Raw genomic sequence first — 24,958 nt, 5'->3', positions numbered from 1 at the left:
TTTTATTTTTAAAGAAGTCACATGGTCACATAGATATTGGATTGTTGAATTAGGACTGAAACTCAGTAATGTAGTGTCCAGGCTCATTTAATGACTTCATTATGGATTGCCTCATGCAAATGTCAGAAGGAATCTATAAAAAGAGGGTGATCAGTATTATTAAACTCATTTTACTGGAAGAGATACTGAGGTTTATAGAGGTTAGGTTATACCGCAAAGACTCAGAGCTAATAAGTGGCAGAGCCAAGATTGGAATTCAGGTTTACTTGATCCAAAATCCAGATTCTTCACCCCATGACCCCTTCATCCAGATATGTATTATCTAGTGGTCACCTGACATGTCAGAGACCACTTCTGAGGCCACCTGCAATGCCCTGGGAGATCCCCGTCCTGGGGAAGGGGAATGAATACCCAAAGGCAGGGAGACCTATCAGGTTATTATTCCCAAACGTGCATTCCTTCCACTCACCCTTAGAGAGCCTCGCCCGGTCAGAAGCACTGGCTGAGTAGGGCAGCCCAGTGAATCCCAGTGTTGTACTATCCAGGTTGTCTTTAATCAACTGGGGTTTGGACTGGGAGAACAGGTCTGGCCCAGCGCTGTAAAATCTTCTAAATATTTCAATATCGACTTACTTTGCACTTATTTTAATTATAACAATAAATGCACTCTGTTTTAGGAGTACTGATATAGTTTCTTTGGATACAGGCAATAGAAACCCATGTAGGTCATTTAATTTATAAATAATAAGGTGGCCAAGCATGGAAGGAGAAGCTGGTACCAGGCACCAGACTGTCCTCTGTGAACTATGAGCATTTTGTCATTGATTCCTTCTTTAACTAATAGAACACTTATCTGGAACTCCAAGCTTATCACCTGAGACAATAATTCCCATTCTAGCTCTATACTAGATTTTCCTGGGGGACTATTAAAAATTTGATCCCTCCCACCCCCAGCTCTGACTTTACTGGTTTGAGTTCGGCTGCACATTGGTAATTTTTAAAGCTTTCCAAGTGAGTCTAATGTGCAGCTGGGAACTAGGAGAAAGGCAAAACCTCTTAAGAGGAACATGGGGAAAGATCACCTCTCTAATACGGAAGGACAATGGAGAGCTGGAATTGCTGGGTCCTAGGCCAGCTTAGAATGCCCTGAAATTGAGGAGCAGACCTTGAACTATGAGGATCCTATCATGGTCAGGACCCCATAGTGCTTTTTTCTCTCTACCTTCCTCCAGATTGTCTCCCTAGCTGTAATAATACCTAGCTTGAAGATGGAGAGCCTTTACTCAGGAGATGTTACCAGGAGCATTTACTTCTGCATTCAAGCCCCAGGCACACATAGATGGACATAGACTCATAGTCTCACCTGGATATTCCTCTTCTCGCATCCAGGCAGGTAAATGGTCACCTGTAAGAATGCAGTTTAGAGGAGGAGCATTTGACAAAGACAAAGTTCTGCTCCAACAGCTCTATGGCCTTGCAAACATCTCTTCCCTCTGAGTCTCATCACCCCATCTATAAAATGGAAAGGGAGCCCCTGAGGTCCTTTTAGGTCTGATCTTCTGTGGTTGGAGAGGCAATATAAGACCAGGGTGAGGCTCTCATCCTAGAATCTATAAAACAGGGAGAACAGTATTTATCCTACCAAACTCATGGGGCTCTTGTCAGAATCAAATGAGAGAATGTATTAGAGAATAGTTGTGTACCTGTGAATAAGTCAGGGAATGCTAGCTGCTATAACAAATGACCTCAACATCAGTGGATTCATAAAACAAATGCTTATTTATCACTACATCAAAGAGTCCAATCTAGGCCCCAAAGGGTCTTTAGAATTTGAGACTTCTCTCTTTGGCACCATCTTTTTTAACATGTGCCTTCCAAGGTTCCTTCCAAGGAAGTGGAAGAGAGAGCTTGGAGGATACTGCAGGAGATTTCATAAGTAGGCTTGAGTGGCATAGATCACTTCCACCACGTACCAATGGCCACTGCTCTGTCACATGGCTACTATCTAATCACAGGGAAGTGTGGGAAATGTAGTCTTCTTATCCACTTAGAACAAAAATGAAATTAATTCAATGAACACATGACATTATCTTGCCACACCTATATAAGACTGTGTATCTTTCAAGTGTTATTTAAATGTTAGGAATTAATAGCAATATTGATACCCCACTTTTCTGAATGGAAGATGGAACAGAGGATAATAATAATATCATTCATTTTTGGCTATCCCTTCAAGAATAATGTTAGACATGCATATTATATATAAATAACCCTGGGACATATATTTGCACATGAAATATTTGTCTTTTGCTTAATCAAGTCAAATCCAACCTGAAGCTTTCATTTTCCAAGGTCATTGTGAATTCATTGTCACAGCAGTGCCTCTACCTCCTCCTTGAAGTCTTGTGAGAAGCCCAGGGCTTACAAAGTCTGATGATGGGAAAAGGTTGAGTTCTTCAGTCCACTGTGGCTACAGTTTCCAGAATAGTTCAGACAGGCTTGCATGGTCCATAAGGAGAGAGGGTCCTCTTTTGGGGACCTTCTTGTGCTGTCGTGAAGGTGGGCCAGATGATCACAGCAGTGGCACACAGAGTTGAGTGTTTAACCACCTTCAGCTGAGACCTTTGCCACTACTGTTAAGCTATATCCCAGCCAGCCCTAGTCTGCCTCATTCTCTGGGTCCCCATAACCCCTGTACCTTTGAAGTCTTGGGGAATCTAGCCTCTCTTGTTGCTCTCCTCTTTAAATAGAAGCAGCAACCTTCCTCCGTGTCCTTTGTGGACAATGCAGGCTTGACTGTCTCAGTCAGATAGCCAGGGATTTGAAATTCAAATGACCAGGTAGAGGATGTAAGTGAATGAAACTTGGAGCTTGGGAACTGTAAGATCTGGAGAAGATGTGGCCCTGTTGTATGTCATATGTGAGAAGGATGCATGCCCAGTGTCAACAGATTTTCGAGATATGCCAGAAACCCAAACTTTTATGCAAAGTCTCCTGATTTGTAAATGTTGGCAGCTAATTCATTTTTTTTCAAGACTCTCTACAAGTCCAAACAAAACACGTCTGCAAGCCAGATGTGGACCCAAGCCTGAGAGTTTGTTCCGGCTGCCCAGACTTTCGAAAACAAAGTTTATTTGGGGTTGTCTCCCAGGGCTACTGGCAACTTCTCTGTTTTTCTCTGAAACATAAAAACTTAGCTCCCTCTGCAAAGCAGGGGAAACTAGGGTTCAGAAGACAAAAGCTTGGCTGCCCTTCCAGAGGTAGGGAGGAAATCACAGCAATCACAGGTTTAAGTCTGTGTGCAGTCTATGGTTCAGGGGGTGGGGGAGAAGAAATGAAGGGGGGGCAGAGAGAGAGAGGAGAGAGAAGAAAGAAAACATTTGAATCTTCATGCAAAGTGGAGATGGTAGATGGAAGGACAGCTCGTGACATGGTTTTCTCCAGCTTGGGAGGATGCTGTACAGCTCAGCGTAGTGGCAAGATGGGCAAAGATGGGCTGTAATAGGCTGCCCACTACCTGCCTGCTTTCATCTTGGAGTTGACTGAAAATCAGTCCTTGACATGGTCCTGGGGGACAAGTGGGAAGCAAGGGGAATGTGAGGATTTCAGATATACCAGAGGACCCCACACACGTGGCCCACCCCTAAATCATGGAGTGTCCAGCCTGTGAGTGCCAAGGCCTAAACAAATTCTGACTCCCGAACCATATTCTAACTGACTAAAATTTGTAATCGCTAGCCCGCCTACTTCCAAAGGAATCAGAAGCCATTAAGACACATGTTTAGTAGAACATAAAGCAAACATGCCTAAGGGAAGTCTGTGCCACTCGAAATGAGCCCATTTTTTGAGGTTGGCCTCAACTTAGCTGTAATTTCCTGACAACTATGACAAAAGGGGAACCCCTGGGCCATGTGGTTTGTCTTATCTTACTCCAGAGAATGTGCATTTGCCTATAAAGAGACTCTTGGTTGGAGCTGATCATAAAGAGCAATTTGTTGTTCAGGGTGGGTCTCCCATACTACTGGTGTTAGTCCAGTGCTTCCTGGAAGAAGATACCAAGGCAGGGTTATACCCCCAAGAATTTATGGGGATAGAAAATGGAGAAGAAGCTGTCAGACCCTGATGGAAATCTGACTCCATATAAGGCGAAAAGGAAGAAGGATTGGGTGGAAATACGTTAGACTGATGGGTGTTGGAGAAAGGCTCAGCGGGGCAGTTGGGAAATCCTTGAGCCAAAGTCAGCCTTTCAGGAAGGTCTGTGAAATCTCACTGGAAGAGCCTTTTGATACTCCCCACTGCTTTCTGTATGGGCTGGGAAGCATGGCCTGGGCACAAAGCCCCCCCACCCTCATTCCCTTGGTCAAGCAAATGCCTTGTGGTGAGAGATGAGTGAGGCACATTTCTGGACTACACATTTTCCAGATGTCAGTTATTCTTGTACTACCTCACACCATTGTGATGTCAACTTGTCACACAGTTGAATTAAAATATACTGACACTTTTTTTTTAAAGATTTATTTATTTATTTATACAAGCACTGGGTACAGTCAGAAGCGCAGGAGGGTGAGAGAATTCACCAGAGCCATAGCGGGGAATAGAACGGGCATATTGACAAAACACACTTCTGAGGGGAGCAGAGAACGTGGCAGGAGAGGTCTGTGGCACCATGTGGGACCCTCGCTGGTGGCCGGGGGTTGAACGGGCGCTGCAGAGGCTGCGGGCACCTTCCCAGCCCAGTGCTCAACCGCTGCACCACCAGGGGAGGCCCTACTCTGACACTTTTTAAAATGGTTGGGAAGACTTTACTCAAGACTATTCCCACAAGGGAGAAAGACGGGGCTCAACTCTGAATTAGCCAAAGAGAGCTGGAGATTCAGAACCAATGAACAGAGTGAAGGGTTAGTGGGTAGAGGTGGGGGGCTCTTGCTAAAGTAATCTAACAGGATTCTTGCTAGAGGTATGTCAAGGACTTAGAAATCAAAGGTAGGGGGTTGAGGAACTCAATCAGATATCAAGGATGGGGGTTTCTCTATAAATGACAGCGGGGTTATTGTCGAAAGTGGGCTAGGCAGAGCAAAGACAAGCCAGGGGCCAAGGTCAGGACCTAATGGAGAAGGGAACTCACAGGAGTGTTAGTGACGTTTGGTCATGGAGAGAATTATTTGTTTATTTGACTTTAAATTTTAGTTTCATGTAAAGGTTGGAGAACTAGTTATTTTTTTCTCATACATATGAAAGTAAGTGCATGATGATTCAAATTTTAGTATAGGTTGTGTACCATCTAAAATTGTCTTGTACATCACTGGAGATACACAGTGGTACTTAGGAAATGCTGGTTTTACAAAGAGCACAGAAATGCTGATTGAAGGGCTATGTCTGGTCCTAGCCCTATGCTGGCCACCAGCTCTAGGCTGATTTATTCCTAGAGGGGATAAAGACATTCTCAGGGGGAGAGGAGGTAAGACCAATGGGGGCTGAGCTCGAAGCACCTGACCTCAAAGCACCCCACCCCACCCAGATGTGGAACTGGACCTCCAGCGGAGCGTGCAGGCTGTGCTCCGGGAGCTCAGCACCCAGGCCCCTGCCCTGCAGAGCAATCAAGGTAAGAGCCAGCAGGCAGGTGTCTGTCTGCTCCCCCACCTTGAACCCCTCCAACTCTGCTCCCATGATCCAGGAAAGTGCCCCAGCCTGAAGCTCATAGAGTGAGGGTCTTCCCACAAGCCCCCTTTCTGCAGGAAATGCCTAGAGCCTAGAGAACCAAGAAGAGTTCTCTGTACCCACCTCCCCTGTGACTGTAGCAGTGCATACTGGGGATGTGCCGCCCCCTCTCTTAACCACCTTCCCCAATTCTCCTTGAGAACAAAATTCCCCTTAGCACTCCAGGCCCACATGACTTCCAAAACTGCAACCATTGTTGCGCCATAAGCCACACGCTCATGCCTGTCCCCACCAGTTTCCCACCTCCCCCCTTTCTGCCCTGTAATTCGCTGTCCACAAAAGGCGACTTGTCAGAACTCCCACGTGGAAGAAGCCTACCCTTGTGCTCCTGGAGCCAAGCACTTGCCTGAAGGTTCAAAGCCATGGTCCCCAGGGGCTCCAGGGCTCAGGGACCTGCTCGGAGGGTCTTTCTAAGGACCTGCACCTCACCTGGTTGCTCTGGGCTCCCCTTTTTCCTGGCCCAGGTATGTGGAGATGGTCCCTGCACAAGAAGGTGGAGCGAGATCCTCATAAGAGCCCGGCACTGGTCCGAATTCTACTCAGAGAACTCGAGAAGGTGGGTTTGAGGGCTTGGGTGGGAGTGGAGCAGGACAGGATGAGCAGAAGAGGCAGTCAATCTGACTGGGGTCTCAGTCCCATCAGCACTGTGTCCCCACAAACTTTGGTCTTTGATAGACCACCTGCAAGATAATGGCAGCATTTCTCTCCCTGCTGTGCCTTTTTATAAGCATCATTGTATTTTCACTGACTCCCATTGTTTTTTTTGTTTTGTTTTTAATTTTTTAAATTAATTTATTTGTTTGTTTGTTTGTTTGTTTTGTTTATACAAGCACTGGGTACAGTCAGAAGCTAGGGAGGGTGAGAGAATTCACCAGAGCCAGAGCGGGGAGCAGAGCAGGCAGAAGGACCGAAGTACACTGCTGAGGGGAGCAGCGGGCGGCAGGAGAGGTCTGCGCGCCATGTGGGACCCTCCTCCGGTGGCCGGGGAGCAGCCGGGGATCGAACCAGTGCTGCAGAGGCCGCGGGCAGCTTCGCAACCCAGCGCTCAACTGCTGCGCCACCGGGGAGGCCCTGACTCCCATTGTTTTAATTGAATTAACTCGAAAGGAAACTCTATGACAGGTCCATAAATGGAAAACTCACATCACTTGTCAGAAACAAAAAGCACTTAGAAATATAAATGTATAACAATTCAAAAATTCCAAAATGATCATTATACCACCTAAAATTATCCTCCAACCAGCCAGTGCTCTAGGGTGTGTAGGGTGACTGTGTAGGGTGACTGCATTCAAGGGGTCCTCCAAGCTGGGGACTTTTACTTGCCATTTTGCTGACAACTCCTGCCCTGAGTGATGCTGCCCCTCAAAGCTCCCCCATACCTTCACAGCTGTGCCCCCACACCCATGCTCTTGCCCCACCCCCTTACTCTGCCCAAGATGGACTATGGCTCTCTTTCTTTGCCCGTGGTCTGGTGGGACACTGCCTTCCACTCCATGTCCTGCCTGCCCCTTACCCCCCAAAAATGCCTCTTGAAAGGATGAGGCAAGCCCCCCTCAACCCTCAGCTCAATAATTGCCCTATGATCTATTTTCTAGGCAGAAAGGGAGGATCTCCGGCATGTCATCATTCCCTTGCTGCACACTCTAATGTACGTGCTCGCTAAGGTGAGCTGGGCTAAGAGTTGGGGTGGCGTGGTGACCCCCAAGTGGTAGGTCAGGACACTCTCCTCTCCCTTCCATGGACACCCCCTCTCAGCCTCAAAGAGCTCTTGGATTGCCTGCGCTGAACTGGCTTCTCTGCACTCCTGCACCCTCTTCCTAGTACCTACAGAGATGAAATTGGGGAGACCCTGGGGAAATGCATTGCCTTGACAGAGCAGAGAGTTCTGGAGAGGAGTTGATCTGCTGGTGAGATGAATTTCCATCTTGATAGGAAGTCTGGCAGATGCTAGGAGAACAGGCTGAAGGTGTAGAATTGGAAGAGACGTGTGAGCCCAGTCCAGCAGGCCCAACCTCCCTCTTCTCTTAATCCACCCCACTCAGGGTCTGTTGTGACCTGGAGTGCTGGGTACCCCAACTCCTCCCTGTCACACAGGCCACAGGGGTCACAGAGGAGCTCTACAGGAGAACCTATACCTTTTGCATGCGGTTACTGACCCTGCCCGCCCCCTACTGCACGGTGGCCCTGGACTGTGCCATTAGGCTGAAAACCGAGACAGCAGTCCCAGGTAAGACCTGCCCGAGGCTTTCCGGGTCCCCTGTGCAGCTCCACCCAAGTTACTGCTCTTTTCTCTAGATTCTGGGGTAGTCAGAAGTCACAGCATCTATTTGCTGTGGGAAAGCGGGAGTGGGAATCAGAGACTCAGGGTTGATCAACTTCACAGAGACTCAGGGTTGATTGACTTCACAGGGACGCTGTACCAAAGGCTGGTCATTGCTGAACAGAACTTGACGAGTGAACTGTATCCCTACCAGGAAAGGTGAGTGGCCCCAGGAAGGATGCTGGGGCCCAGGTGCTGGGACCGCATGACTGCTTCCTGAGGAGGACGAGAGGAGGCTGGATTGAGCGAGGCCTGCAGTGCAATCAATCATTGGCCCAGCGGGGGGTGGGGGGGTGACTTTCCAAGGGTGGACAGGTGTGACTGCCAGCAGCTTAGGCCATTCTTGGAATGGATTCAGAGTCATCCTGCCCAATGCAGAGGGTGGACATGACCATTGGACCGCTCTGGAGTTCCATTGTTCCACCTCCATCCTGCCCTTTGCCATGGTAGGGAATCAACAAGCCAGGCAGCAGCTTATCCATATAGAGGATGTTCAGGCCCTACTCACACCATGAAATATGGGGGGCTTTCATCTGTGCGTGCCTAGCCCTTTAGATAAGACTGAGGAAATGTCCACTATTCATGTTGGGGAGAGCAGTTGATGGAGTTGGGGTACATAGCTTCCTCCCTTGCAGGTACCTCCCTGAACTGGCACTGAAAGGCACAACTTGAGATTGTGTGTTCGAGAAGGATACAGGGAGGTGAAGGGATCCAGAGGAATTAGCATTGGAGAGGTTGGGCCGACACAGTTGAATATGGAGGGGGTGGGAAGTTTTCTGAGTGGTAAGGCTGTTGAGAGAAGGTGCTCAGAATCCAGAGCTCCAGTTTCCACAGGAAGGATTTAGGGTCCCTCTTAGAGGTAATGTGGTTAATGGGCTATGACACTGAGGGAACAAGATTCAGGTTGGAACTTACCTAACATGAGACTAGCGCAATCTAGAGGGATCAGTGCCCTAGTCGAAGGGCCATGCACACTTTTATTTGCCACAGTTTCCACCACTCCCTATTGTGCCCTGCTATAGACTTTTTATAGACTTTTTTGAGGAGCTAAATAACTGGAGGGCTACAAGACTCTGAGAGTGCCCCTCCAGTGCTCCTTCTCCCAGGCGTCATCTGTGTTGGTTTCCCCACCCCCACCTCTGCCCTCAGAGTATTCCTCTTCGTGGATCCTGAGCTGGTATCGCCTTCGGTGTGCAGTGCCCTGCTGCTGGAGATCGAGGCGGCCCAGGTGCAGCAGACTCCGGAGGCCTGCATGCGCCATGTGGTCTCACATGCCCTGCAGGCGGCCCTGGGGGAGGCCTGCCACACCGGGGCTCTGCAGAGGAAGCTGCAGGTAACAGCCCGACCTAGCCCTGGTTGGTTCTGGCCCAGGTCCTTACACACAACTGGTCTTCCCCCTTCTGTTTACTTATCACCTCTTTCCCTAAATCAAAAACAAACACATATTTGCCATGGAAAACCTGGTTTAAAAAAAAATGCAGTTTAGTTATAGAAGAAAATAAAACTCACCTCCCTCTACCCAGACATAGTAGCAATGTACATTTTGATCATTTCTTTAATAATGATGATGGTAATCATAATGGCTACCTTTGTAGTCTAGGCACTGTGTTAAACACTTTACATGAGTCACATTTTTAAAGTTTTCACCTCAACATTGTGAAATGAATAATATTACCCAAGCTAAAGCACAGAGAAATTGATGACCTACTCACAGTCACACAGATACAAAGTGACCGTGTCAGGGTTGGTACCAGCACTCAGCCACATTGTGGAGGAATGCCCTTCCCAATTGTACCTAAGCCCCATCTTGGTTTTAGCACAGATGCCCATAGTCCCTAACGTGGTCTACTGTCCCCTCTCCCTGCATCTGGCCGTGGCTCTCAGGAGCCTGGGGAGGGGAGGACATTTCCTGACCATAATCTGTCTGCTGCCCCCACTTGCCCCTCCAGGAGCTCTGGCCATTGTTTCTCACTCACCAAACAGGCCATAGTGAAGGTGTCATTTTGACTTAATCAAGGGGCTCTCTAGCGCATGTCAGCTACCCTTCCCAAACCTTCTGAGGCCTCCTGCTCCCGTATCTAAAATTCGGGGATGCCATTCCTAGTCATACTTTGCTGGCTCCACGACAGATGGGCCTGGGAGAGGTGACTCGGCTGGTCACTGTCTGGGGGGTAGGTCTTCTCTAACCACCAGCCCACATCCTGTCTGCTGAGGGCCAGGTCTGAGGTCCACATGGGGAGTAGATGGGTCTCCTACTTGTCCACTGACAAGATCTCAATACTGGAAGGTCAGCTTGGGATAACCTGCCTCTCTGATCTTCTAAACTATGTTCTAGGTGGGGAAGATGGGGTGTCTCTGGGTACGGAGACCCAGGGGAGGCTTTGCAAAGCCTTGAAGCCAGGGGTTTTGGAGAGATGTGGGAACGAGGGCCAAGGAGATGTGTCTGGAGACACAGCATTGAAAACTAGCTCCCGGTGGGTTGGCAGCAAGGCTTGAAACCAGCTTCTTGGGCTCTGAGGTTCCTCTTTCCCTTGCTTCTTCATTCTACTGAACTCCATGAAGAATTTCCCTATGACTGATTCCATAGTTGAGCTGGTCATGTAGAGTTGTACCAAATTAGGGCAAAGGACCTTGTCTGCTGGTCATTGGATATAGACTATCCCCAGGATGGGGGACTTGACCCCAGGTGGCTTTCTTCAGTTGAAGGCAATTTGGGAGAGCTGTCAGCTGCCTGCACTCTCAGCAGCACCAGGGCTAATGAGTCCTCAGTCCTGCAAGTGGGAATCTGGTGGCCACCACACATCTACCACAGCATGTCACACAGAGTCAAAGCCAATGTCGTTCAGTGGCCAATAAGACCCTTCTGATCTGCCCCCAACTCCTTTCCTCTCTGATCCATCTCCTGTTCTCTCTCTCTTTTTCTCTCAACACTCATCTACACAGCCTTCCTTATTGTCCCTCAAACAAGCCAGACATGCTCATGCCCCAGAGCCTTTGCATTTGTGATTCTTTATGCTTAAAATGTTCAGTTTTCCACATGGCTTTCTCTTTCACTCCCTTCGGGTCTTTGCTTAAAGCTCACCTTTCAGTGAGACTTTCCTGATCCTACACTATCTAAAATTTCATCCCCCCTTCCCCTGCCAATTTCACAACCTCTTCTGATATATTTTCTCTTCAGCACTTATTGTTATTTATCATGCCATAAATTGTAGTTATATGTCTACTATCACACACACACAGATACACTACAATCTAAGCCCAGTGAGGACAGTGCTTCGTTCACTGCACACCCTGACACCTACTATGTGCCAGGAGATGTTTTAGGTGCTGGGGACAGAGCTGTAAACAAAACAGACAAAACCGAAGCCTTCTCAGAGTTACAGCCTGGGAGGGGTAGGACATTGATCCAAGAGCTTGGAGATGCTCCAAGGAGAGAGCGATGCTCCAGGGCACCAAGATGTGAAGGGGCACCGCAGCTGCATGCAGCGTCCCGCAACATCTGTGGTGGCGCAGGAGCTGGGGCCCAGGAGGTACCAGGCAGAGACCTTCCTAAGCAAGCTCCCCCGAGCCCCGGGGTGGAGCCAAGGCCTTACGGACTTGAGGTGGGATCTGCGGAGGGTGGGTGCTGGGCCAGGACCCAGTGTCTGACGTCGTTTTCCAACAGGCCAGTTCCCGCCGCGCCCTGGTGCGCTATTTCCACGCGGTGGTGGCCGCGGTGGAGCAGATGGCCAACGAGCCCAACCCCAGCCGGGAGGGACACCTGGAGCGCCTGGAGGAAATCTACAGCTCGCTGCTGGGCCCAGCGGCCGCCGCCAGGGGGCGCTGCGGCGGTAAGCGACGGGCGGATCGGAGGAGGCTGAGATCTGGGGACCCTGCATGGGGGCGCTAGAGAGCAGCGCTGCACTGCCCAGGGCTGGCATGAGTGTGGGCTGCGCGGCGCGGGTCCCTAGGCTGCTCCTGGGAATGCGAGGACTGAGGACAAGTTCCAAGCTCCTGGGCTAAGAAGGTGGGCAATTCAGGCAGGTAACAGCTGATACCTACAGGGCACCAGATGTTGTTCTAAACACTGTATGTATTTAAATTTAGTACATAGATTAGATCAATGAATCCTTAGACTGTGATTTAAAAAACTATTATTAATCCCCATGTTATAGATAAGAAAACTGAACTAGAAAGTGGCTAAAGCACTTGCCCAGGACCACCCAGCTGTTACGTGGCAGAGCGTAGATTGAAACCCTGACTGTCTAGTTCTCCGCCACTATACTGTAGGAGCCGGAGCACGCACAGATCATGAGAAGCACAGCTAAAATAACAGCGGAGTCAACATCAATTACACTGCATGGCAGCACAGATTATTATTCCGCACACTTGCTTTCTACTTAGATTTTTATGAGATGATGCTGGTAGGAAGCTAGTCCGTATACATTGGGAAACCCCGAAATGAGCTCAGAGAAGTGTCCCAGAATGTGTATTTCTGGCTGTTGCCCTGGTTTTTGTCCCTTTCCGTGGTCACCCAAAGTACTCTTGGAATTTGCCCGTCACATCCAGACCTGCCTCCCACCCAGACTTGCCCTGCTCAGCTTGATCACCAGCCAGCACCTCTGTTGGGCTACAAGGGCAGCATGGGAAATGGTTATGAGTACAGTGTCTTGGGTGAGAACATGGACTCAGCTGCCTGGACATGGACTCATTCTGGCTCTACTACTTACTCTGTGATCTTGGGCCACTTAGCCTCTTTGTGCACCAGTCTCCTCTATAAGGTGGGGATAATAACAGTACCTGTGACCCAGACAGATAATGATGTACACAGGAGGTGGTGAACAGTGCCTGGCAGGAGTAAGTGTTCCCTGAAGGTTGGCTGTTCTCTCCTAAGGAAGCTCGCAGCCTCACTGAGGAGGAGGCAGGCTATAAAGAAGTGAAACAGGCAAATGAGAGCCGAAACCCAAGGCTTGCAAGTCAGGTGTGCTCAAGTGTGCGGCCAGTGTGGTCCCTGGGGAGGGAGTGACCTTGGGCTGGAATGGCCAGGAAGTTTCTGGAAGGAGAAGAGGGCGAAGGGCTGTTCCAGGCTCGCCCTGGACTGCCAGATTCCTGCTGTCCTTAGCACTTGGCTGACAAAGTCTCTTCAGCATCACGCATAGGAGCACATTTTGAGTGTCTGCTGTGTGCAAGAGACTAGGTGAGGCCCTGAGAAATACAGAGGCCTCTTCCTCATCTGGATGTAGACAGGCCTCTGAGAGCAATGGGAGAGGCAGCAGGGGCAAGGAGGGCAGGGAGGGGCTGGCAGAAGCAGTGGGAGAAAAGCTGGGGAAAGACACCATTATTAGTGCAGGGTCCTAAAGACTGAGCTAGGAAGTTTGCAGGCAACAGGGAGGGGCAGGGACAGGCCAGCTCAGGATTAGGCCCTGGATGAACTGAGGTGAGGCAGAGAGGGAGAAGAAGACTCACAAGACCTGATTTGAAAGAGAGGTTCTCTGCCACCCCCTATAAGCCCCATACGGGAGCTGGGGTTATCCAGGAGGTGAGAAGGCAGAGGAAACTCCCACAATCCTCTCCTCCATGGTTTCCACAGCCTGCTCCTTCCTTCAGGTAGCACCCTGCAAGACCGGCCGCCAAGCATCCCTCTGCCCAGCCCACACATCTCCTTCCACCTGTGGACGGATGAGGAACAGCTCTGTAAGTGCTATGACCTTGGCCTCCTCTGTGGGCAGCTGTGTGTGTGTGTGTATATGTGCGTGCACGTGCGCACATGTGTGTGTTCCTTGTGGTCTGGAAGGACACATTCTCTATGTCAGAATAGCTCAGTGCATTAGCCACTGGCCTCACCTGCCTTGATGACACCAGTGCACAGTGCATGTCCCAAGAGGAAAGCAGTCACAAAAAGATATGGTTCCTGGGCCTGGGAGGTCTGCCAGAGAAATGTCCTTGTCTCACATGCACCTCCACACTGGGGTTGCTGTCTCACTGTTCCCCTGGCTCTTACCAAGGGAGATGGGAGGAAAAGGGTTAAGGTTGAAATGGGAGGTGCTTGACTGGTGAACTGGGTCACCCTAGGCTCTGTTCTCTATGGGCCTCAGTTTCCCCAGGGATAGGAAAGTGGATTAGAAAGCCTGTAGTTGACAGTCTGTCACCTGTGTCCTGGGTAGGTTATGGGTAGGTTATATCCCTGGAACAGGGATATAAAAGAGCCACCCCTGGTGGCTCAGGGGTTAAAGACAGTGCTATCAAGCTATTGCCAGCCACTACAGCACAAGTTCGATCCCTGGCAGTCCAGGGAGCTACCCACATGGCACAGCAGACCTCTCCTGTCTCACCCGCTGCTCCCCTCAGTGTATTTCTTTCTTTTTTTTTTTTAATAGAGGCATGTTTTATTTATTTATTTGTTTGTTTGCTTGTTTATACGTGCACTGGGTACAGTCAGAAGCGCGGGAGGGTGAGAGAATTCACCAGAGCCAGAGCAGGGAGCAGAGCAGGCAGAAGGACCGAAGTACACTGCAGAGGGGAGCAGCGGGCGGCAGGAGAGGTCTGCGCGCCATGTGGGACCCTCCTCCGGTGGCCGGGGAGCAGCCGGGGATCAAACCGGTGCGGCAGAGGCTGCGGGCAGCTTCGCAACCCAGCACTCAACCGCTGCACCACCGGGGAAGCCCGTCAGTAGTGTATTTCTGTAGATCTGCCTGTTCGGCTCCCCACTCTGTCTCTGGTGAATCCTCTCACCTCTGCATGCCTGGCTTACACCCCAGTTCTTATATGCATAAATAAATAAATCTTAAAAAAACGAAAAGAGGACTGGAGAGTTCAGAGGTCCTGGATTAAGCTGTTTTCTTTACTACAGGACTTCTCAGCCTTGAGCATGTTTACTTGGGGAACTCAACAAGAGTTGTCAGTCTTTGCTGGCGACAGGACCTTTGTTCTTGTCGGGGCATCTTGTGGGGCTTCTGTTCAGCTGAGCAGTGTTGGAGGAACACAGGACCTCTGGCCTTGTGGGGGTGAGGCCCTGCTGGTTTAATGCCTCCTCGCTACCCTGACAGTTGCTTTTTCCTTGCACGCCAGGGAAGGAACTGGTGCACTTCCTGCGCCCACATTCCCAACTGCGCCTCAGTGCTGATTTGGAAGCCTTGGATCTGCAGGGCCTCCTGCCGGACCTGGAGTTGGCCCGGGCTTCAGTGCTGTCCACTGACAGTGGCATCGAGCGGGACCTTCCTTTTGGGACTGACGAGCTTCCCTCACCCAGCAGCCCTGAGATGGAGCGTGGGGGGCTACAGCGCAAAGGGGGCATCAAGAAGCGAGCATGGCCCCCATACATCCTGATGCCCAGCAGCTGGGATGTGCCCCCAGGGTTGCACCGGAGGACAGGCAGGCCCAGTGGGGATGGGGAACTGCTGCCCGGTGTCTCCCGGCTGCACACGGCTCGGGTGTTGGTTCTGGGGGACGACAGGATGCTGGGGCGCCTGGCCAGGGCCTACCACAACCTCAGGTAGGGCTCTGAGGGGGGCACCTGAGGGCTGGCATGGTGGGGCACAGGTGGGCCTGGTATGGGCTGGTGAAGGATGAAGTAGTGGTGAAGAAGGATCAGGAGGCAGAGCCAGGGTGGGGTGGGAAGTTTGGTGCCCCCTCCATCCTGCGACCATCAGGGAGCACTGCTGAGAAACAGGCCCAGGCTCACTGCTTTATGTTCGTGAGCTCCATAATCCTCATTGCGGCCTCCCACGCGCCGGCCTATAGAGGAGAAAACAGGCATGGAGAGATGGAGGAAACTGTCCAAAGTCAAGAGCTAGTAAATAGGAAGACCAAGGATGTGAAACCTTCACCAAAGCTGTGAAGCCACAATCCCTGCCCTCACCACCATGTTCTGCTGCTCCTTGCAGGAAACAAGAGACCCAGAAGTTCTGCCTCACCCCCAGGCTCAGCCTGCAGATCTACTACATCCCTGTGCTGGCGCCTAAGGTAGCTGGGCTGGGGGAGGGGGGGTGGCATGAAAAGGAGGGATGAGGTGGAGGGGGTGTCGGGAGCGGAGGATCAGGATTAGGGGCTGCATAAGGACACAGTGCAGCCTCCCACCCCATTTCCAGGGGCCAGGATCGCCCTTCCTAGGAGATGGAGCTGAGAGAGGCATGGACACTGGCCCTGGGAGCTGAAAGTGGTCGGAGATATGTTCTCTCAAGGCGGCAGCTGCCCGCGGCTGGTTTTTGCTTTGCTTCTCTAATGAAATTAATTGCAAGCTTCTCCTCCTCAAAGGGTTGCTCACACGCATGCAGAACCGCTTCCTGGATCACAGAAAAGGAAATTTCCAGCAGTGGAAGCCCGTTGATCTGTTGGGGGAGGTGAAGGCACACTTGCCATGTTTGTTTCTATTGCATACTCTGCTTCTTATTGGGGAGCACTCAAGGCAAAATGATACTCTGCCCTCCCCTTAAGAGGCTGGTGGTCACTTTCCAACTACCTGAGATATAAAACAGTCTTCACACGTTGTAGAAATCAAGGCCCAAAGAGCTTTAAGGGATTTGGCCACATCCACAAAGCTAGTACTAAGTTTGCCTAGGTCTGGTACCTGGGGGGCCTCTGGAAGAAAGTGCCAGAGGGTTTGCCACATCCCCTGTCCCCCATTCAGGTGCCTGCTGCTTATGCCACTTCTGAGCTGGGAGAGCTAGCTGCCTTCCTGGGCCGGGCAGACCCGTGGTATGAGATAACTGTGAACACCCTGTGCCCCGCCATCCACAAGCTGGCAGAGATGGTAAGGACAGCAAGGGCAGAGGGCAGGAGGGAGTGGGAGGGAACAATGTCCAGATACTACCTTTGACACCTGATCTTTGACACCAAGGACCTCCCTCCCCATCCCCTACCTCTCCCACATCCCCTCCAGGTGGGAGGAAGCAGGAAGCGAAAGCAGGACGGAACCAGTTGGGGTTGGGGTTTACTAAGAACACTTACACTGGGACAGACCACGGTGCAAAAGACAAGTTCAGCATTCTTCTAGCATGTGTAGACCACTTATTGTCCTTCTTTTGTGAGTTTCCTGTGATCTTCTGATCTTCTCTCCGATTGACCGAGCTCATGTTTCCTGAGCCTGATGTGTGCCAGGCACTGTTCTAAGCACTTAGATGCAGCACTCTGGCACCCAAGTAGGCACTCTTGCCAGCAGGGGCGATGACCACTGTATCCCTATTTTACAGATCAAACAGTTGAGGCACCAAGAGTTCAGGTCGCTTTCCCAAAGTAACCAAGAGTGGCCAATTCCCACATGGAGCCAGGGAGCTTGATTCCAGAGCATGTTCCATGAGTCACACATCTAGTGCCACCCTCAGCCCCCGGGAGGGAGCTCATCTTTTAATGGTTTACAAAGGCCTTTGGGAACATTAAGAGAAGCTTCTCCTTTTTTCTTCTCGTGTGTTGCATATTTCCCCACACACACACACTTTGTTCTTTGCCTTATCAATTTTGTCAGTAGTGTTTTTGACTTACAAAAGTTGGATATTTTTATTAATGCATAGATAGCACTTTTACCCTTTATGGTATTTTCATCTGGAGGCGTGCTTTGAAAGACCTCTGCTCCAAAATTAAATATTCACTGACAATTTACTGCTTTTAATGTCTCCGTTTTTACATTTAAATAACCCATCTGCAATTAATTTCAGCATTCAGTATGAAGCATGCAATTTTATTTTTTCCAAATGTTCAGCCAGTTGTCCTAAAGTTATTTATTGCAGAATCCATCTTGCCCCGTCAATTTGAATACCACTTCTATCCTTTACTAAATTCTTACATATGCTTGGACTTATTTCTGGATACCTATTCTTTCTCATTGATCTAGTCATTTCTATACAAATTAGCACTCTATATTTTAATATCTGGCAGAGTAAGCCTACCCCTTCACTCTTCTTTTTCAAAACTTTTCAGACTGTGCATGTTTATGTATCTTTCCAAATAAATTTTTAAATTTTGTTGTCAGGTTTTTTTGTAATACCTTTAGTGATTTTGATTGAAGTTTGGAGGAACACTAGCATCTCTGGCAAATTAGGTTACCCTCTCTGGGAACATGAAGTAACTCTGCATTTATTTATTTAAGTCTCCTCATAAATCCCACAGTATAGGAATACGGTTTTCATCATCCAGCTTTCACTCATTTCTTACTAAATTTATTCCTCGTGTTTGATAGTTTTTCCTTACAGTTGTGGATGCCTCTTTCTCCCATTATTTTTGAGTAGCTTTGCTCCTAGTATAAAAGAAACCTATTGGTTTTTACATACTTATTTTGTAACTTGCCACTTTACTGAGCTCTCTGTTTCACTTTATTGCTTGCTTGATTGGGGTGCATCTTATAGCTCTTACTCTAATGAAGAAGTTGGGGGGAGATGTATTTTTGAATCATTGCTTATCTGAAAATGTCTCTGCATGTACATAAAGGACCATTCAACTGTGTATCAAAGACACCTTTTTCTAAAAACTTGTAGGCTATTGTAGGAAGAACATCTACTGTACACTCTGCTGTTGGTAGCTGGAAATTGTGCATTGTTAGCAATGACAGCATTATTAGCATAAGGCTATAGTTCTTCATTGTCACCTTTTGGAAGGAAATAATATTCCCATAAACCATACACGATGTCACAAGAGATATTATAGCATCTGATATGAGATGGATGAGAAAAACTCTGAGCTTCTTTCCAACTCTGTTCCAATCTTTCTACCAGGTTTCACGTAGACATTCTGTTTTGTTTGGCTAAAATACCCAGTCATTATGCTTTATAATCATGGGGTTAGGGAGGGCCTATAGGGCATGGCACCAGTCCTTACCCAATAATGTATAGACATAAATCAGATACCACAAAAACTGAAATTCCTAATTTTTATTAATTCAGAATTCAGTTTATTATTTTTAAAAAGATTTATTTTATTTATTTATACATACAAGAACTGGGTGTAGGCCTGAGGTGTGGAGTGTGAGAGGATTCACCAGAGACATAGCAGGGAGCAGAACAGGCATATGTACTGAAATAAACTCCTGAGGGGAGCAGCGGGGGAGACAGAAGAGTTCTGCTGAGCCATGTGGGTAGCTCCCTGCCTGGGAGATTGAACTCATGCCACAGTGGCTGGTGATAACTTTAACCCCTGGACCACCAGGGAGGCCCCAGTTTATTCTTTTTTTTTTTTTTAATTTGACTGCATTTTGCAATCATCTTGGGAGTTTCATTTTTATTTATTTAAGAAAAAGTTTATTTTTCTTTCTTTCTTATACCCCTTGGCTCTTTTTTTCTCTCCCTTCCCTTTTAACTTCTGAAATCTCACTTTATTTATCAATGTCTGCTACTTTTTGTAAGTATTTTGCATGTCAAATTGTCCACTATGTAAACATGCCCTTTCTTGATTTTGCCATTCTTATTTGCCTTACTACACATAATTCCCTCAAATATTTTCCATTTTGCTGCAAATATTAACATTTCATCTTTCCTGAGGTCAAAACAAACAAAGATACCCTAGAAAAGGGGCTAGAAAATGTAGGAATAATCTTTTTTATTTCTATTGGAGTGGGAGAACTTTCAGAATTGAATTGTTCCTAGTGTACCAACCTCATAGCATCACAGCATCTTTTGTGTGTTTACATAGAGCTTTCAGATTATTCTCTTATTTGACCCTCTCCAAGATCCTGGAAGGATAGGCAAGGTGGTCATGAATAGCCCTATTTTGGGGCCTCCCTGGTGGCACAGCGGTTGAGCGCTGGCTACGAAGCTGCCCGCAGCCTCTGCAGCACCTGTTCGATCCCTGGCCACCGGCGAGGGTCCCACATAGAGCGCAGACCTCTCCTGCCGTGCCCGCTGCTCCCCTCAGCAGTGTGTTTTGTAAGTCTGTCTGTTCTGCTCCCCGCTCTGGCTTTGGTGAATTCTCTCACCCTCCCGCACTTCTGACTATAGCCAGTGCTTGCATAAATAAATAAATAAATCTTTTAAAAAGCCCTATTTTTCTCATGATTCAACTGTTACTATCGCAATTAAAAATAATACAATAAAAAATTACAAAAAGAAATGACAGTACATTGTAAACTGTAAAGCAATAGTTGCTTGTGAAATTTATTTATTCTTTCTCTTTCTAAAAAGAATGGGTGGTACTTTTAGTGTTATTGCACTTTATTTTTTTTAAAGATTGATTTATTTATTTATACAAGCACTGGATACAGTCAGAAGCACGGGAGGGCGAGAGAATTCACCAGAGCCAGAGCAGGGAGCAGAACAGGCAGAAGGACCGAGGTACACTGCTGAGGGGAGCAGCGGGCGGCAGGAGAGGTCTGTCGCGCCATGTGGGACCCTCGCCGGTAGCCGGGGATCGAACCAGTGCTGCAGAGGCTGCGGGCAGCTTCGCAGCCCAGCGCTCAACCGCTGCGCCACCAGGGGAGGCCCTGTTATTGCACTTTATTCTTCATATTTATTGAAGAATAAATGGGCAGCTTCGCAGCCCATATTCTTCAGATTTATTGAAATATTACTATAATCATTGACATACAATAAATTTCACATATTTCAAAAATGCAATTTGATATACACACATACAGCTGTTGTATCATCATCACAATCAAATAGTAAATATATCAAACACGCTGAAAAAAAACACATTACATCTTTCCTTATTGCTGAAGAAGTGGTGAGAGTGGGCATCCTTGTTTTGTTCCTGATATTAAAGGGAAAACTTTTAGTTTTTCAGCGTTATCTCTTATGTAGACTGTAGGTTTGTGATATAGGGCCTTTATTGTGTTGAGGTAGGTCCTCTATTCCCATCTTGTTTAGAGGTTTTTATCATAAATGGATATTGAACCTTATCAAATTATGTCTCTGCATCTATTAATATTATCATAGGATTTTAATTTCTTTTGTTGATGATTGATTTACATGCATTAAACCATCCTTGCATCTCTGGTATCATCCCACTTGATCACGATGTATAGTCCCTGTAATGTATTGTCGAATGCAATTTGCTTGTATTTTGATGAAGTCTTTTGCATCAGTGTTCATTAGAACTATTGGTCTATAGTTTGCTTGTCTTGTTTCTATATGGTTTCAGTATTATGGTGATGTTGCCATAAAACGTATTAGGGAACATTCCCTTTTGGATTTTAGAGATAATTTGAGCAAGATGGGTATAAGTTCTTCTTTAAAGGGTTGATAGAATTTACTTGTAAAGCTGTCTGGCCCTGGGTTTTTGTTTTGGGGGAGATTTACTGTTTCAATATCCATGATTGTGATTGGTTCATTCAATTCTTCTGTTTCTCTCTGGTTTAGTCTCTGTGAACCGTATTGCTCTAGAAATTTGTCCATTTCTTCAATATTATTGAGTTTATTGACATGTAATTGTAATTGCTTATGATATTTTTCCTTTCTATGCCATCTGTAGTAATTTCTCATCTTTCATCTTTAATTCTGTTTATTAATTCTCCCTTTCTTCTTTGCTAGCCTAGCTAGTTAATTTTGCTTATCTTCTCAAACCAACTCAGATACCACAAAAACTGAAAGCTATATCAGACAATCAGGTCTTACTCCCAGGGCTACCTGGCTGGCGAGAGTAGCTGATCCAAACCTGGAACCCATTCCAGACCCTTTCATCACCAGTTATATTCTCAAGTGTCTTGTCTGCCCCAAGCACTCAGCACAGTGCCTTCCATACAGAATTACTCAATATTTCTTTTGCAATTGGAATAAATCAGGATCCCTGAGGACATGGGACTTTTAATTAGGATTGGAAATAGGGTGGTAGGTATGTTGAAGGACCCGTTGGGCTAGTATATCACAGAGGGCATGTGGGGGCCTTAGAATTTCTCTTAGAAAATAGCACTTCTCAGAGTTGTTGAAGGAAGGTGAACAAGACATTCTCTCCCTCACAGCCTCCTGCCCTGGACACATCCCGCACTGTGGACCCCTTCATCCTGGATGTCATCACCTACTATGTCCGCATGGGCACCCAACCCATCTATTTCCAGATCTACACAGTCAAGGTAAACTTCCCACCCAGGGCTCAAAAATGTCACCAGGACTCTCTCCCTCTCTGTCACATCATCTGTCATCTTGGTGTGAAAGCATCCACCAGAAGTTCCAGGGCTTCATCTGGCTTTGCAGCCCTGATAGGAAGAGGGCTTTCCTTTCCAATAGTTGCAGAAAAGTCCCAGGATGGCGACAAGTACTTATACCTGCACCAGTCCCTATGACCTCTTGGATCACCTGTCACCTGTGCCAGCGGGGCGGGGTCCCCATCTCCATTTCCTTATGACTCACTTGACCTTCATACCATGGCAGTCTGGCTCCCCTAAATCCATTCTTGCCTCTAACTATCATAGCTGCAGATGTGTGTCACTCCCCACTAAAAGTATGGATCCCCCAAGATAAGGGACTATACTTCATTCTTCTTTGGAGCTCCTGCTACTAATACAATAAATTCTGTGTGTGTGCGTGTGTGCATGTGTGTGTGTATCAGAGTGGGTCATGTGTTACTGGGGGACAGGCAAAGGGGTTTGGGTGTAGAGCTAAGGCATTTTGGGGTAGTAAAAAGTTCATGGTTTTGTGTGCTGGTTCCTCCATTTGTTAGCTAGCTTATCACAGCCACCTCTACCTCTCTTATTCCCCGTCTTTAATATGGGAATAATAATCCCCCCCTTGCATGAGGGTTCATGAGAATTCAAATGAGTAGAAGAATAGTAAATAGATGGGGGAAGACTGAGGCAAGGAGGTTAAGTACACAAAGGGTCTGCTCTAGTGGTCAAGAACTTGAATGGAAACCTCAGCTGTGCTACTTGTGACTCTGGGCAAGTTATTTAACATCTCTGAGCCTCAGTTTGGAGGTCCCTAAAATAAGGTTAATGACACCTACCTCCCAGGGTTAAATGGGGTCCTGTCTATCAGCTCTGAGAGGATCCAGCACACAGTCAGATGTCCACAAAGGGGACTTGAGTTCCTCTCCCCCAGCTCCCTGTCACTTGTTCCCACATGCCTTCTGCCCTGTTCACCCATCCTCCCCCGGCCCCACTCACATCCCCACAGCAAACCTTGGCCATGGACACTTGGACATACATGTGGAATTCAAGTGAAGGTCCCTTGCTTATAAAAATCTAGCAACCATTGCCTTGACTGGCCATTCCTTATTTCTAGGGACACCCCATGATACCCACTCTCCTGAGATTTTTGTGTCTGGGAACTAATTTCTCATGGCACCTCTGCTGCTATCTTCCTATCTTACTGGATTCTTGTTCTTCACTCTGCATCCAGTGGTAGAACTTCTGTATGTCACCTTCCTGATTTTGACCTAAGAGAGAAATTCAGATTTCTTTCTTTGATTTCCAAAATGCAAGCCAAGACAACATGAAACAAACAAATAAATGGGAAATCCCCCTCAAGCTGGTAAAGGAAGTCAATGTCCCAGCAATGCAAATATCTCAAAGACCAGGCACTGGTCACTGCTGTTCAGCCAGAGGCTCCTGGAGCACATCTGTGGCCACAATGGACTGTGGTGTTGGACAAGGGGTGATTTGGTGGTGGGAGAACTACAGTGACCACACCTGAGGGGAGAAATCCTATACTGTCAAAAAATTTACAACGGTGTAAGAAAAAAGCACATCAGGACCTCCCTGGTGGTGCAAGGAGTTAAGCATAGCACTAAGAAGCCTCTGCAGCACGAGTTTGATCCCCAGCCAGCCAGGGAGCTGACCCACATGGTGCAGCAGACCTCCTCTGGCTCACCCACTGCTCCCCTCAGCAGTGTATTTCGGTTAGTCTGTCTGTTCTGTTCTCCACTCTGTCTCTGGTGAATCCTCTCACCCCCCACACCTCTGGCCTGTACCCCAGCTCTTCTGTGAATAGATAAATAAATCTTTAAAAAAAGAAAAAAGAAAAGAAAAGGCACATCACTAAAAAACAAATTAATAAAAAAAGTTGGGGGCCTTCCTGGTGTCACAGTGGGTTGAGCACAGCGCTGTGAAGCTCTCGGCAGCCTCTACAGTGCAGATTTGATCCGGCCAGCCAGGGAGATACCCACATGGTGCAGCAGACCTCTCCTGTCGTGCCCCCTGCTCCCCTCAGCAATGTATTTCGGTCATCTGCCTGTTCTGCTCCCTGCTCTGTCTCTGGTGAATCCTCTCACCCTCCTGCACCTCTGGCCTGTACCCCAGCTTTTGTAAAAAAAATATATAAATCTTAAAAAATAATAAAATAAAAAAGGTTGGATTTCTGGACATGTTGCAGTGAGGAAATGAACCCTTGGAGAACTGTGAAGCATCTTGGGAAGGGGTTTAGAAAGAAGAGGTTATAGGGCTTGGACTTACGTTAGGGGATTTGGGAGAGGGTTCCAAAAAGCAGGACCTTACTCTGGACTGGATGCCTGCAGGAAGTAGGAATAATTCTATGTTTGGATTCCTCAGTTGTTCTTACCACAATTCTTTGATTCTAAGAAGCAGCAGCTGCTCACGTTTGCTGCCGTGGGAGGGTAGGTGGACATGGCCTGCGTTGTATTCTTGGTATTGCCTGTGTTTGAACATGATTGTGATGTGTCTGATGTCTACAATGTTGGCACCTTTGAAACTGTGCACGGCCAAGGTCTCACTGAGTGCCAGCCCAGCTCCCGGCTCTTCACTCCTCATTTCAAAAACTCCAGTGATCATTATTCCCTGTTGTTTTGACATCTCCTCTCTTGTCCTGTCACACTTTGCCTCGACCTCTTCTTGGTCCTGCTTCCCTCAGGTCCCTCTCCACCCCCCATATTTCCTCAAACAGTTCTCCCTAGCTCTCCCCTCTGCAAGTGCCTCATGTCCAGGACAGCCAAGTTCTCCTTTCTGGCCCCCACCCTTTCATCCTTGCCTTCCAGTGTCCACAAGGGACTATTACTCTTCGCTTATGTGCATTTTTGTCCCCTCACTCCCACCATAGTGTTTACAGGGAATCTGGGTTTCAATAGTAGTTT

The 24,958-nt window shown here is 47.9% G+C and overlaps 1 protein-coding gene across 2 annotated transcripts in view; it reads left to right on the top strand.

Annotated features, from left to right (window-relative positions):
• Positions 1–24,958, top strand: part of LOC119232047 (phosphoinositide 3-kinase regulatory subunit 5) — a 137,477-nt gene that overhangs the window by 93,380 nt on the left and 19,139 nt on the right. Inside the window, exons 1-13 of one of the 2 annotated variants that reach the window (XM_054689020.1) lie at positions 1,274–1,393; positions 5,519–5,602; positions 6,183–6,274; positions 7,314–7,382; positions 7,813–7,945; positions 8,128–8,197; positions 9,188–9,371; positions 11,703–11,868; positions 13,625–13,711; positions 15,086–15,509; positions 15,901–15,979; positions 16,644–16,766; positions 21,897–22,007. In XM_054689020.1, the coding sequence (XP_054544995.1) occupies positions 1,291–1,393; positions 5,519–5,602; positions 6,183–6,274; positions 7,314–7,382; positions 7,813–7,945; positions 8,128–8,197; positions 9,188–9,371; positions 11,703–11,868; positions 13,625–13,711; positions 15,086–15,509; positions 15,901–15,979; positions 16,644–16,766; positions 21,897–22,007 (1,725 nt within the window). In that variant the 5' untranslated portion in view covers positions 1,274–1,290. Of the gene's footprint in view, positions 1–1,273; positions 1,394–5,518; positions 5,603–6,182; positions 6,275–7,313; positions 7,383–7,812; positions 7,946–8,127; positions 8,198–9,187; positions 9,372–11,702; positions 11,869–13,624; positions 13,712–15,085; positions 15,510–15,900; positions 15,980–16,643; positions 16,767–21,896; positions 22,008–24,958 lie in introns of those variants that run through there. The other variant, XM_037493932.2, reaches the window with a different exon arrangement.

This window comes from Talpa occidentalis, unplaced genomic scaffold, assembly GCF_014898055.3.
Source record: "Talpa occidentalis isolate TD23 unplaced genomic scaffold, MPIMG_talOcc4v2.1 talOcc4.7, whole genome shotgun sequence".
Lineage (NCBI taxonomy): Eukaryota > Metazoa > Chordata > Mammalia > Eulipotyphla > Talpidae > Talpa > Talpa occidentalis.
This window is presented reverse-complemented; position numbering and strand designations above follow the sequence as displayed.